Raw genomic sequence first — 15,509 nt, 5'->3', positions numbered from 1 at the left:
TATAAGGGCTGCTCCTGAGTGCTTGGGTTAAGCTCTGGTTTGCAGTGCATCATTTAAGAGGTTGCAAATATTTTCCATGTGTTGAAATAAAATTATAAACAGATTGAGCCAGGGTACAAGTAGATCCACTGGACTAAATCTGACTAAGAAAAGCCTTCAATTAAAGAATGAGGCATAAGAGGGGCAGGGAGTGAGCTGGCATGGAAGGAAATTCTGTCAATTTAGTGAAAAATATTTTGTGGAAATACACTCTCCACAAAGATCAAAGGAGAGTTTCCTTGTGCAGGAAAGCACGTGATGTAAATTGGTATCTACTAAAGCAGTCCATTGCTTGAGTGTAACAAAAGTAACTGTATAAAAGTGCAAAACAGCAAACACTGCATTTTTATGGGGAAATGTGTTGTATTCAGTGATATTAATGACTGCGTGGGCTCAATTTTCAGTGCAATCAGTCCACAGGAAACAAAGAGACTGCAAAGGAAATATAAAGACAGTCAGCTAATAGGAGCCATATTCAATAAAATCGTATCTGCCTTCAGTGAGCAGTGAGGGTGAGGTGTGTCTGCTCTCCCTGGCAGGGCACAGCACGGGCTGGGCCCAGAGGGCTTGGAGCAGCACGCTGTGTATTCACACATATCTATGTATAAATATGTGTATGTGAGAAATACAACTCCTGCTTTGAGAAACTAGGAAAGAAGGGGATTTAATTCAGGCTGCTGGTGGACTTCAGACCCTGGGTGGACTTCACCTTTCCTGCAGTTTCAATATAGTGCCAGTAAGTTAGTAAACTGTTTTGTTTGCCTAGCACTTAATAGAAGGATTATCTGGTTTCTTTCTTTTTCTTCCAAGGTTGCTTTTCATTTTCTGAGCTGAATGTGTTCATTTTTAGTGGTAGCATTCTCTCCCATTCAGGCTCCAAACTTCCCTAGGAAGTGACTTCATGTTATTATTCAAGCAGATTATTGCCTGGAGTGGCTGAATTACCTAGTGTTCGTGTAATGGCAAGCTCTCAGTCCATATGCATTTAATGACTGTAATAATTTGTTATTTTCCCTTTATTAGGTTTGTTTTTAAAGAAAGTTTTACTGTGCTATTTATGATATGCTAAGTGGTGTAACTTGCTGAAGGAACATATCGCATACATTTTATTTTTTAATAGGTTTTGCTTGCTAAAATGGAAATCTTTTATTTACCCTAGTAGGGCAGTTTTTTGCTGACAGTTTTATTATTTCAATTACTCAGACATTTCTTTCCTCTTTTGTTTCCTCAGATAATCCTCCAGGGAGTTTTAATGTGCCATTCTTTATTTAAAATTGGGTTCAGAACGTGTTATTTCTAGCAAGGCAGGGAAAAAAATGCAGTAGAGGAGACATTAAATAGTGGGATGTCAAAGTTTTATTTTCTTTCCTCTTTGAGTTGTGGAATACTTTCCTCATTTGTGTCATCTGGTGATGAATTGCACTGATAATCTCTGTTCCTCATCAATAACTGTATCCTACCAGTGCCAGGCAGAGGCTGTGCTCTGACTAAAGAGCTTGTGACTGCAGATAAATGAGCATACATATGTGTGTGAGTAAAGGAGGGGGCCTCTGAGAGCATTTAAAATTGTCAGAAGTGCAGGCTACTTTAATAAACTAATGCTCTATAGGTAGTGGCAGCAACCCCTGAATGCATTTCACTCTCTAGTGGGGAAAGAATGGGATCATTCCTCTGGGGCAAACCCCAAGCCTTGGTCAGTGAAGTCAAAAGTGAACCCCAAGGAATCATAAAAGGTGGGAGCTTTACAGCCTGAGTGGGCCAGCATCAGTAGATGGAACTGCCTATGCAAAGTTCTCTAGGGTGGGACAGCACGGAAAGCAGGATCTGCTCCCCTGGCTTTTGCTGGGGTATGATTGTGATTCCCTCTGCAAGTGCTGGTGGGTCTTTAACCACTCCCTGATGTGTGATGGATTTTCCATTATAGCCTGACCAGTCTTTGGAGAAAATCAAACTCAGTTCAGAGAACCAAAGAATACGCTGTGATGGAAGGGGCCCGTCAGGATGACTGAGTTGAACTGGCCCTGCACAGGACACCCCAATCCCACCCTGTGCCTGAGAGCATTGTCCAAATGCTTTTGAACTCTGTCAGGTGCTGTGACCACTTCCCTGGGGAGCCTGTTCCAGTGCCCAGCCACTCTCTGGATGAAGAACCTTTTTCTGATACGCAATTTAAACCTCCCCTGATTCAGCTTCAGGCCATTCTCTCGGGTCCTGTCCCTGGGCACCAGAGAAGTGACCAGTGCCTGTCCCTCCACTGCTCCTCATGAGGATGTTGAAGAGCACAATGAGGTCTCCTCTCCAGGCTGACCAGACCAAGAGACCTCAGCCCCTAAACATAAGGCTTCCCTTCCAGACCCTTCACCATCCTCATGGCCCTCCTTGGGACAGTGGGGGAGCCCCATATCTGCTCTGGCTGCCTCTGCCTACTGCATGGCCTTGACCATCCTTTAATGATGCAGAAAGGGCATTACAGAGCACATCCTCACACCTCTACTTCCTGTTGTGTTTTCCAGAGTGTCTGGGGGAGAGCTCTTCGACCGCATTGTGGAGAAGGGGTTCTACACGGAGAAGGACGCCAGCACCCTGATCCGGCAGGTCCTGGACGCTGTGTACTACCTGCACCGCATGGGCATCGTGCACAGGGACCTCAAGGTATGGCCACAGCACCACTCTGTGCCCTGGGCAGCGTTAGTGAAGGCTGTGTAATTGTGTGCGCCTAACAAACACGTGTGCCCCGGCACTGGCTGTTCCAGTAAGGTGGTACCATAGGAGAGATGCTCCAAAGCCTCCTGGAAACCCCACCCCAGAAGGATCCCCCTTAAAAAGTTCTGTGTCAGGATTGAGAGATGAATGGGACTTTTGGTTTTTTTCAGTCTTCAGGTTGCTGTTTATTTTTCTCTTATCAAAAGCTCAGCACACCTACAGTTCAGTTCAGTCTACATATCAGACTTAGCATACAAAGAAAAGGTACTAAAGTCACAAGACACACAGGTTCAAGGTCTTTTAAAGCTATTTTGTCCAATTAACTCTTAGAACCTATTTTATTTCTACCTTTCTACCAATAACTAATAATTTGTCTGTTCACGCAACATCTGAATTGCAGTTCTTTCTCACCAATCACTCTGTGCCACCAACACTGCAGAAAATGGAACAGATGAAGAACAAGCAGGAAATCATACAACACCCAAAATCCTCCATCTTGTTTTCTGTCTACCTCCATACTAAAAACCTAAAACTTTAAGTGTTCCACCCTGTAATAAACTATACTACTATCTATTTCACAGACTTGTAGATTCCAATTCATCCCAAAATCTTGGAAGCTTTCTTCATGAATGAAAGTTAAAAGCAGTGTTCTCCTGGGGATCAGGACTTCTCAGGACAGGCAGAGAAAAATTCCCTGTGCCCTGGATTCCAACACCCATGGAATTGGTTTTAATGAGGACTCTGCAGTCAGGGCAGTTACAGTGGGAGCTCTGCATGTATGATGTGAGGAAAAGCCATTTAGACCCAAAATGTTACATTAAGGTAGAAACTCCATCTCAGCTAAGGTGTATTCACTGCTATAAAGTATTTTGCAGGTTTGCTGTGCTAGATTTATTTTTATTTAATAATAACTGGTAACAAATGTGGGGGAAAGTTGAGCAATTTCCTATCATTTGGAAGAGTGTTTTTGTTAACTGTAAGGGTTTTTCTAAGCACCATTGTGTGTCAATGTGATATTTAGATGATTTTCCTTTCAGCTGCACCATATTGTCACATCTAAACCTCTCAGCTTTTCAGGTAAAAAAAAGCCCTCCCTAAACGTTGTTGTTTTATTGTTTTCTTCCAGTATTTTAAGTGTCATTAAGACAAGTAGAAAGGCTTGGATTTGATAACACTTTAGTGTCTTAAATAATAAATTAGAAGGTACTGGAAACAAAACCACAAATTTCAAAAGAAAACTGTTAGTTCAGTTCCTGAGATAGTTAATTCTGCCAAAGTTTACTGCCAGAAATGAAGACTTCAGTGATGGAAATAACACCTCTGGTTCTATTTTGGAGGGATGCTCCAAACAGGAATTTCCTTGGACGTTGAGGCAGAGCTTGTATTTTCCCCCTGTAAAGAGAGAGGAATTTGGCTACAGGTTATGGGCCTTATATAAGCCTTATAAAAAGGTTTAATGAACACTAATAGAGTCAAGAGGCACTGCAGACCAGTCCAGACAGTCCCAAATAATGGGTTTCCTGTAACGAGGCACTGGTGAGGCTTCCATCTCCTACAGTCTCCACACCTTGCCCTCTGCTCCTGTTCATTTCCTGCCCTTATGCTGAAGTATAAGAAACATAGAAACATAAATTCTTATATTTATAAGAGCTCCACAGAATTCCAGTATGGAATTGCTGCATTTTACCATAACCATCTTGCTCCCAAATTCAACTTTTAGGAAACAACTTCAGGCTTCTTTCTGCCACCAGCATTTTTGGAGTGAGCTCCAAGAGCTCTTAATTCAGATATTCCATTGTACAAGGTCTTGGTATTCTTGTATTTATAATCTAAAGCAGGTTATACCTCTCATTTAAAAAAAACAATCTTATTTTAAAGTTCCTGTAATAAAATATGGGGTCTGGTGACTTGGGAATTAAATTCACGTACAAATTACTTTCAGAGTTTATGTAAGGCCAGGCTGAATTTAGATCAAACCAACCTTCTCCAGTGGTATTTCGTAGCAAAGAGTAGCTCTTTTTCTCTCTTTTGTTTGCAGATTTTTGTCAGTGCCATATCAATTGTCAAAATGACTCATAAAATATAGTATATGAGGAACACCTGCTGTGAATTTCTGTTAGCAAAAACATACCATGATGAGAAAAACAGGGATATAATAAAACTTTTTGTGATTTCAAAATATCAAAATAAGTGTAAGGTTCAAAATGAAACTGTGGGAAAGAATCCACTCTACAAAAATACAACCCGTGAAACATCCATAACAATTGTTTATTGTAATTATGTGATTATTCAGATACCAAAATAGTACTTGCTGTAGTTGGTAAAAGCAGGTCTGGGCTCCAAGTCTCTGATCTAAGTAATGCAAGAGCAGATTAGAAGCAATGGCAGCAGGTGATGTCCAGGGGAACTCCAGGATGCACAAAAGGACTGAAAGGCTCAAGCAGCTCCACTTGGTACAGAGCCACATTGTTAATGCTTTTTGAATTAACCAGCTTGAGGAAACGGAATTCTTTCAAACAGTTTTGACTTCTAAATGTGTGGATTTCTTGGCCTTACTAAATGTATGTGGGAACCTGAGGTGAGTTATCAGAAATTGTTAGGAAATAACTGCTTTTCCATTCATTCCAAGTCTACTGACCCCTCAGGAGATCACAAGAGCGCCAGTAAAAATTAGGAGTGACTCCAGCCTAGGGCAGAGCATGGCATGAAACTGTAGTGCCTAAAAGAGTTAAGCACCAATTAAAGCACTGGTCTTGCAAGGTATCATGAGAAAGAAACATAAATGGTACAACTGCATATTTATTTTTGGGAACCAAATAATTTCCCTTTTTACTTCAGCCCTGCTGGCCCACAGCTGTGGCTGTGGCTTGCAGATCTTCCCATGGCCATCGTGTCCCATGTTTCCACATGTCCTGTGGATGAAGCCATCACTTGATGCTGGGGCTGGGGAGCCAGGAAATGCTTTGACCTCCTGAATGGGGACATTCCCCTCCAGCACTCCTTCAACCCCCCCTTCCCCAGAGCAGATGGAGAAGGGAAGTTGGATGCTGGTGCTGCTGAACTGCAGTTTCTCCTCCTTACAAATCCAAGCTTGGATGTGTCCCAGGGAGTCTGAGGATGTTGTGTGGCTGCAGCTGCTCCTCAGCATTTCCTGGAGCACACAGCAGGCTGCGTGTCAGCATTTGTACCAGCTTTGGGCAAAAGACTCCAACAAGGCTATTTGGAAACATTGGGCACCCATCACTTTTATAGGTGAAGACCCAAAGGTCCAAGACACATTGCCAGCAGGCTGAGTGCTGCAGCTGTGGACCCTTTCATGAGCCCAGATGTTAAGCAGGGGAGGAGCTGGGCTCTCACAGCACCCAGCAAGAGCTTTGCTGTGTAGCAGCAGCACACTCAAAACACATGGATGCAGGACTGTGTGGGGCAGATGGAGGCTGGTTGGGCTCTCCAAGCTGCCTGACTCTGGTATAAAAAGTCACAGGGCTTTGTGGAGTGATCCTTGTTTTCTCTTGCCATAAACAAGTTGCTGTGCTCAGTACCATAGCACATTTTTCCTTCAGCATTTTTTCCTAATCAGCTCTAGCTGAAATATCCTTGCTTCAAGTCTGTTAACTGTAAAGGCATTTCCTCTCTCAAAACAGTTTGTTTCTAGTGGAGAAGATACAAAAATTCTCTAACACCTCCTGTTTTCCTTTTTCTTTTTTCAAATACTGTATAAAATTTTTTAGTACACTGCCTGGATTTGCCATATTTACTTGCTTTTGAATGAATCCTTCTGTTTTGCCACTCTGATGAGATAACATGTGTCAGAGATATTTAACAAGTAAGGGATTAGTCTTAGGTCTTATTCGAGGTGCCAGAGGAGAAGTTTGCTGTCCCAGAAAAGTTGCTCAAAGCTCAGGGTGTCAGGGTCTTCCATTTGTTGCCATACAGGAATCTGGAGAGGATCTCCATGTAGGTTTTGAGAACAACTCTTTAGGCTTAGGGCAACCAAATTATGTTTGTGTATGGTGTGACTAGGGATTGTATCAAATGCAATGCATGGGTCACCAGCTGTTGTTACTGACCTCACATGTTCAAAACTCATTGTGCTTATTCTCCTTTCTAGCCTGAGAACTTGCTGTACTACAGCCAGGATGAGGAGTCAAAAATCATGATCAGTGACTTTGGATTGTCGAAGATGGAGGGTAAAGGAGATGTGATGTCCACAGCCTGCGGGACTCCTGGCTATGTCGGTAAGGGGTTTGCTTATATTTTAGTGAAAATTAAATAGTCCTCATTTTCTAGTGCTGGTACATGGTGCACATGAGATTTTACAGATGTTTGGTGGAATTTAACGTTTGCCTGTGCTCTGTCTTGTGTTCTCTTCCCCTTTGGGGTACAATTCTCTAATCCAGATCTGGGTCTGTGGGATTCACTTTAATGTTCTCAGACCTTTGCAGAATGAGAGTTTTCACAGATCTTGCTTTAGCTACACCAGGAGCATGGGAAGAATAGTCTCAAATGTATTGCTCCTGCAAGCACCTAGAAAACTTTACATAATTAAAGGTATTATTTTAATCATAAAGAATAACATTTGCCAGATTCCTGATAGGAGACAGTAAAATCAAGGAGCTGCATTTATTCAGATATGTTCAGTAATCCTGTTGCAATCACATTAAGTTACTGACTCAGATGTCAAAATGCAAAACCTCTTTAGATCCTTGGGCCTTCCCGGATAGTGTCAAATTGTCTTCTGTCATTTATTCTTTGCTCTTCTGTCCATTTGGTAGTGATTGTACAAGGCTACCTGTTTACCAGCAGCCTTTGAAAACAGTTAAAGTAGCTGAAAGTGAGCATTAGATGGCAGGTGGTGATGAGGTCTGTTTGAGCACATTTAAATGGCTCCCTTTGTGTACAAGACATCCAGCAAGCCTGTGCCTCCTGCCACACCAGGATCATCAGCTGAGGTGGGAAAATTAAACTCGTGTGGTATCCATGAAATCCATGACACTGACAGTGGATAGATTTCTCTCAAATCTTTCCAGCAGGAAAGGCTGGATGTTTTCCAGCTGTCAGAAGCTTTTTTTACTTTGCAGCTGCCACCTCACCTCTTTTCATAGTTCTGATGATATCATGGTACAACAACTCAGAATAGGTGATTATGACACAGTGATACAAATTTGTCACAGATACTTTTTATGGGCATTATCTTCATACTGTGCAGACACATTCTAGCCCACTAAAATCAGGAAAAAGAACAGATTTCTGTGCTTTTCCCATCAATGTTTTATTTTAAGACATGGGCCATGATGCACTCTGAGTAGCAGTCTTGTGTAATCCCACCAGACTGGAAATCTTCCAAAGCAGTAGCAGGAATTGAGCTGAGACAGCAATTTTCATAACTTTTGCTGTCAGCTCTTCTGTCCCTATCAGACATGTTTTATTTTGCTCTAGAATGGATGCTGACTAGAATGAGTCTCAAGACTCAGGAAAGCTTAGATGAAGTTTGCTGAAGTGCTGGTGAAAATGAGGGACTGACTCTGCTTGGTCTCTGAGTGATCTCATGCAGCTTCTCATCATTGTTATTAACATGAGAAAACTTGCTACTTTGGAGAGGAAGCTCTTGGAGGCTGTGACAGGAGCTGTAGTGCTTTGTGAGATGTTTGAGAGCTCTCATTACCCATGGTCTGGCCTGTGATGGCTGCACAAGTGCCTCCAGGTTTGTTGTTGCCTTGCTGAACACAGGATTTATTTGTCCTGGTTCAAGAGGTCATGGCCACTTATTTCTGAAGTGCTGACAGGATTTTTCCCCCTCCTTCATAAAGAAAACATCTTTAAATATTTGTTGTACTTCTTTTTTTTTTAATTTTTTTTTTCTTTTTTTTTTTCCTGCACAGGATGCAGCTCCTCTTTAGTGCTGTACTTTTTTTAAAAAAACACAATAGGTTGCTCACACATTCTTCAGGCTCAGAAGGTTTTTGTTGCTGGTCACTGTGGTGATGCCCAGAAATGGTCCTCCTTGAGGGTTACACCTGATGTTGTGGTTTCTGCATAGGTGGTCTGCAACTTGCCCATGTCCAAAAGCTTTCATGTCTTCCAGTGTCACTCCAGCTTGCAGCACCTGCCAAGTGCCCTCAAATCCAACGAAGAATTATTCCTCCTAATGGCACAGCATGGATAAAAGTCCTCAGCCTGGCTGGGGTAGACAAATGCCACAGCCCCATCCAGTGCCCTGTCTGCCACCTCTTTTTGTGTTTTGCTTTTTCTTTCCCACTTATTTTACCTCAGGTTAAGTAGCACTCAGAGATCCATCACTTCAAACTAATTTCCTGGTGCTTTTCTTCAGAGATAGGCAGAACACCCTATTTCCTAAGATCTTACTAGAATTGATTCTTTTTATCAGTTTGACCACTTTGCTTTTAAATTGCTGGAAGGTGTTTGTTTAGGCACATATCACATGTCAAAGCACCCAGGGCTCTGTTTAGAAGTCATTGGCATCTGCTACAATTTATATTTCATCTCCAGAAATGGTGCAGTCAGATCTCACTTTGCAAAGTGCTGGACAAGCTTCTGACTCAGAAGCAGTCCTGATCTCAACTCATGTCTGCTGCCCAAGTAGTTACAAGCCCCCTGTCATTTCTGTCTAATTTCCTTGATCAGGATGTATTTTCAACTCCTTGTACTTCATTTTTTATCTCAATTTTTCTTATTTTCATCTGCAAAGAACAGTAGTATCTATGACACTAAATGCCTGTTTATGTGGTCTGGAAATTTAATGAATAAGGAAGGGTGTAATTATAATGAAATTCCTTAGAAAATATCAGTTTTCTTTCTGAAAATCAAAATATTACTTTTCAACTTAGACTATATCTAAAATGTGCCTAACCAGTAGTGCATTAGCACTTCAGCTTTTAAAGCTCTGCCTTGCAGATTAGATTACTGTCAAGAGTTCTGAGTTCTTATTTTTTCAGGAGTTTTGTCAGAGACTTTGGCCCTGTGATGAAAAGCTGATGGTTAAACTAATTTAACCCAATTATCTGAGCCACTTTTGTTAAAAGGCCAATCTAAATGTTTGCTTACTGAAAAGGGGGTCTGACAATACAACATTTTCTAAGAGGGTCTTGCATTCTCTTATCTGCTTACCATTCTTATCTCCATTTCTAATGGAAAGAGTCTGGGTGATGAGCTGGGACTAGACACCCAACTTTTAGATAGCACCTGAATTGGGAAAGGTGAGGCAGCTTGTGTGGCTCATTTCACTGCAAATTAGGTGTGAGGACTGACCTGCATGGGTCTGAACCCATTGTCCAATGTGGAGAAGAAGTGGTGTTCTCAAAACCCTGAGTGATGTGTGTGATTATAGGCAAGATCCCAAGATGCCATTAGTGATTTATAATTTTAAACATCATGGATTTGGGCTGGTCAGCTCTTGGCCTTATATAATAACTCAGTTTTGATGTAGGAGCTGTTCAAACCTGCTGAAAATGAGCCATCCCTGAGGTGTGTCAAGCTGGGCACCCACCAGGAGGTGACTCCAGTCACTCAGCAAATTCTTCGGAAGAGATTTTGGATGCTTTGGAATTGGGTGTCACTGAGTGACTTTCCATGAGTGGTGGTCCCTCAAAAGCTTTGGTTATTTCTGCAGATGGAACTTAGACTTTCAAGATGCTTGAAAAATTAGAAAAAAAAAAATGTTAGAAAGCCTGTCTGAGGCTGATACCTTGTGAAGGCTGACCTAGAACTAGGCTAGACAGAGATAAAGAATAAAGCAGGGATTTATTAAAAGGCCTCATTGGATACACCTTGGGCAACACAAGAGCCCAGCCAAGTCTGCACCCAAGATGAATCCAAAATAGTCACAAAAAATGGATGACTGGTCACAGGATCTCACATTTTTATAAGTTCTGGTCCATTTGCATATTTAAGTTAGTTGTCTAATTATAGCTTTAGCTTATGAAGTCCTTTCCTTTTTGTTTTTCTCTCTTCAGTCCATGTTGTTTATGTGCCTGAGATTTGAATCATTTGTCCTTGGTCCCCAGCTAGAGAAGGAATTGCTTTATCTCCCTACTCTGTGAAGAGAGCTTACTGTCCCCCAATATGAAGCTCAGAAGTACACACTAAAGCAGCACAGAATCTGAAAAATATAAAAGCTAAAACCTGAGGTATCAAGGCAATCTGCTCGCATTTTGCAGAGAGGCTGAATTATGAGCTGTGTTTGTGGCTGACTAATATCTTAATCCTACTGAGATTTAAAATTCTGGCTCTGAGTCCCAGTCCTCTTCAAGTAAAATTTTCTTCTATTTCCCTGTCATACAAATTGGGCTGGATCCTGTCTATGTGATTGGTCCCTGTACACCCCACTTCACTCACTGTTTTCATTTTCTGTAGTGCTTTTATGAAAGGTCATTTCACAACTTTCATCTCTGCTCTGCCAGAAATCCAGTAGTTTCAGATCTCACCAAAGCCACCTGTTCCTCTTAGCCCTGTGCAAGACCACAGCATTTAAGTAAGCAACAGATTTCCACGTTGAATTTTGACCTGTTTGGTATCCTGTGAGTCAAAGGTTGGAAAATAATATTCAGTAAGCCTTCAGAATATCCTTATTAGCAAGCCTTTAGGCAGTATTATTCATGATACTGTAAAGTAAAAATGAAGCATGGGAATCACTCTGAACAGGATTTGCTCAGGCACGTGACAGGGCAATTTCTCAGCTCTGCTGCCGAATCCTGACAAAGACTTGTGTTACCCTCTGCTAAACATAAACTGCATTATTACCCATGGCAGATATTTAAATCTGACTCAGCAACGTGAAATAAGACTGACAGGAGCATAGAAAGTCAGCACTACTGCGCTGAAATCCTGCTCTCCTTCAGAAGAAGCCTCCAACTTCAGAGTCTTGGCTGACCAGGACAAGATGAACATTGAAGGGATGTGTGAAAAAATGGAAGTTGTTTTCACCCCAAGAGTCAGTGGAAGGACTCTGGTCTTGTGGTGAAGCTGCTTCATGTGCATCTCAGCCTGTTTGCACTGTGAGGAGGGTACTTTGTAGGTTTTGACTTCAGGAAAGGGACTGGGTTGGCCCTTCCTGTGTAGTACAGGCTGTTGTGAAGAACAGGCACCCTCATGACTTGTACAGTGTGATCAACAGGCTTAAAGTATCAGAGCAATTCCCATCATCTGAGCACTTTGCAGGAACATGGATTGCAGTTTTTGGCATCCAGCAGCTGCATTTTTAGGGGACTTATTAGCATGTGCTCTCTGAGGGTAATGGCATAGTGTTCTCAAAGGGCTCCAAATGTCCTGGTCTGTACCTTTCCTTAAAACCTCCATTTGAAACATCATCTGGAGAAGCACATCTTCATGTCCCTGAAGGTGGAATGAGCCTCCACCTTGTACCTGGCCTGTGGCAATGCTGATCTGGCCTGAAACAGCTACCTGGATGTGAGGGAAGGGTCCAGGTTTGCTCCATTGGTTTCCCTGTCTGGGTGACCACTGTTTATGGTTTGAGCCCAGAGTGATTCCCTGGGGATGTGTGGCAGTGGAAGCCATTGCTCAGCTGGCATCTCCCCAGCTCCAGAAATGGGAGATTTGGCTTTCCCCTTCTCCTTTCTGCTGTTTTGTCTCCCCAGCCGTCTGTGTTGATCTTTAATGCTGTCAGCTCCTGGATTTTTTTCATTGTGTCTCCTGCTTTTGCCTCTTGGCACTGATCTGCTGTCATTCCTGAGAGCTTCTCTGACTTGTTTTTCAGCTCATTAAATATTTCCGTATATCAGAGACAGATGATGCTGAGCTGTGTCCTCCTGCTCCTGCTGCATGGCTGCTTATTGGAGCAAACATCAAAAGCAGCCATTTGGACTTTAAAGAAGTATTTAAACCTCCTACCTTTCTTCATTAATGCTTGCCCTGTATTGTTCTTACCTGTTTCAGAGCTGCCATCCACAGCAGCAGCTATCAGTGCTCTTCACTCCTTTAAAACAGAGAGAAATGCCTCAGCGTAGCTTTGATGTGTTAAGAGGGAAAATCTTTATATAGTTCACATCCCCTCATCTCAGCATTGTTTTCTGTTATGTAAATGTGGCATATCTGTGTAATGTCAGGAGCTCACTGGTGCACAGCAGCCATTTGCATAATATTTTCTTTAGGAGCTATGAGATGTGTAATGTTTACCAGTCTTGAAAGTTATGTAAACAGGCACAGACAGTCAATGGTATAAGAGAATGTGAATAAAATATTGGGAATTTGGAAGGACTGGAAAGTTGGAAGACATTTCAGCACATAAAGACAGGAGAACATTATCTCCCTTCTTCCTCATATTTTGTCACAAAATTCAATTACAAGGGATGGAACAAAACAGGAAACTCTCTCATTTCTTGAGAGTGGTCCCAATTTCCAATTCACATACAATGGTCCTAATTTGCTGAATGACTTGAAAATTGGGGTAGTATTTAACCTGTGCTGCAGATTGGGATATATCCCAATCTTCAAGAGCCTTCATAATGTGGTTGCCAGCTATAATTTCACCTACATTCCCCTGAATGTTCTTCAGTTCTGCAACATGTCCCTGGGGAAATTTGACCCTTTCCATCATTGTTCTGCTTGTGCATATGCAGATGCCCTCACCTGCCTCGCTCTCTGAGCCCTCATGCCAAAGCACCAGAAAGTCTTTTTTACTCTCATTATCTCTTCTTGTTCCATACCTTGCTGGCAGTATTGACCTTGGCTTTTTTTGTTGGCTTGTCTGGATTAGGAAGATAAGTCTTTGAAGAGTCCTACCAGTACAACAGAGGATAGGTAGCTACTAAATGTGGGGCTTGAGTTTTAATACTTCTCTGTGCTTCACAATTTGTTTTTTTGCTCTTCTTCAAGTAACGAAGTGCTTTAATGCTGGTGAGACTCCTAGCAGAGGAAGGTGTGACTCCCAAGAAATGTTTTTGTTGGGATTTGTCACTTCATTACTTTTTTCCAGCATTTGAACTCCAAATTACTCAAAGGAAATACTGGACTTTTTAAAACCCAATATGGCAAGTCTGCTTTAGGAATGCCACAGTTAATGATTTCTTGCATTATTGTGGACGTTTTGCTTTGGAAAAGGCAAAAACCTATTAAATGAAAAAGATTATGGTCACAGGGGTTTAAAATTTAGGTTTAAGCATTTGCACTGCAAGGTCCCAACAGGGAAAACATAATACTTAAGGATTCCAAACAAAAAATACACCTTTTTAAGTCTCAGTAGTATAGGATAGTAAAGGAGATACACAAATAGTTTAAATAAATTCCCAGACTCTTGCTTCTAGAAAAATTTAGACTATGGTGACTGTATAGAGGCAGAAGCCTCACTTCCTTTGTGCACATGTCCAGTTCCTGCAGCTTTTCATTTTTCCCTCTGAGGTGTCTCTGCTCCCAGAGGCAGAAGGACAAATGACTCCCTGTGACTTTGACATCCAGCAGGCTTTGGAAAGCAGCTGCTGGAAGGAGTGGTGGCTGCTCTCCTTCCTCTCCTGCAGATGTAGCTGATCTCCTCCCTGACTCGCTGCCCTTTCTGTGCTGCCTCTGGAACTCCCCTCTGGCAGAGCTGTGATGCTGTCAGGGAGAATGTGCATCTCTGCCCCTGTGCAAAGCCTGGCCTCATTTTCCTCCTAAACAGAGAGGTGATGGCCCTCTGCCTCTCACACATTTTTCTGTGCTTTGTTTTGTTTTCTGTGCCTGGAGACAAAAAAAAAATTGTGAATTTGCTCTACTTTTGGAGTCATCCTTTCTCGTGAGAATATGACCTTCAAAATCCTCGCGACACATTTGCAAACACAAGGGCTGTACTTAGAGAGCAAAGCAAGGTATTGGGGGTCTTCAAGTTTCAGAGTCCTACCTTTTGACCATATTCAAATGTCTGCTCTTATAGCATGTGCTTGTTTGGTTTTTTATTTTCAGCTCCTGAAGTGCTGGCCCAGAAACCCTACAGCAAAGCTGTGGACTGCTGGTCCATCGGGGTCATCGCCTACATCCTGTGAGTACCTCTTGAATTTCCAGTGCTGGCACCTTTGGGACCTGCTGTCCCACCATGGAGTCACCTGCTTAGCCTGGGGCAAAATAATGAATCCCTGACATTTGTGACACAGGGTAGCACGTACCCTGGATACCTCCCAGTTGCATAAAGGCTGAAATTTGAGCTAAAGTGGTAGGAAATGGAATAGTACCCTTTAATTGTTAAAATCCTTGGTCCCACCAGAATTACACTGTGTGCAGTAATGTGGGCTTGTCCAGGCTGTGACATTATTGAAGTTATTGTTGTCCCCTGCTCAGATTGACTTTGAGAAGAAACAAATCTGGCTGTGTCCACTGAGCTGCCACAGAAACAAATGTCTTTTCCAGCATTACCACTGCTTTATTTTTTTTACTTTTCCGTTTTACACAACTGTCACAGCTGTTATACAAGACTGAAGGAAAAAGCAGCTCCAATGAGGCACAGCATTAAAGCATTCCTACTTTGTTCCCTTTTTCCTTATGCAGACATTTCATGGCTTGTCAACATGAATAACTTTCTGATGGTGCTGTAGGACGATTTTTGCCAGGACATACCTCACTGTTGTGCTATCCACTCTGTGCAATGTTCATTCTTTACATTTGCATTACATTTGCATAATTTATATGCCACCCAAAACAAGAAGGTTTTCTATTAAATAGTATAGGAAGGTGGCTTTGTTTATTGCATGTGTGTTTGTTTATTTATTTAAACCAAAATCCTCCTGAAAACATTAATTTTATGACTGTCTATTTTGAAAACTTGT

The 15,509-nt window shown here is 42.0% G+C and overlaps 1 protein-coding gene across 3 annotated transcripts in view; it reads left to right on the top strand.

Annotated features, from left to right (window-relative positions):
* Nucleotides 1-15,509, top strand: part of CAMK1D (calcium/calmodulin dependent protein kinase ID) — a 203,596-nt gene that overhangs the window by 161,833 nt on the left and 26,254 nt on the right. For all 3 annotated transcript variants that reach the window (XM_021530987.4, XM_021530986.4, XM_021530985.4), the window contains exons 4-6: nt 2,553-2,691; nt 6,854-6,980; nt 14,653-14,728. In XM_021530987.4, coding sequence (XP_021386662.1) covers nt 2,553-2,691; nt 6,854-6,980; nt 14,653-14,728 — 342 coding nt within the window. The remainder of the gene's footprint in view (nt 1-2,552; nt 2,692-6,853; nt 6,981-14,652; nt 14,729-15,509) is intronic.

Source organism: Lonchura striata, chromosome 1A, assembly GCF_050655825.1.
Source record: "Lonchura striata isolate lonStrDom1 chromosome 1A, ASM5065582v1, whole genome shotgun sequence".
NCBI lineage: Eukaryota > Metazoa > Chordata > Aves > Passeriformes > Estrildidae > Lonchura > Lonchura striata.
The sequence above is the reverse complement of the archived record's forward strand: the minus strand, read 5'-3'. Positions and strand labels throughout refer to the sequence as shown.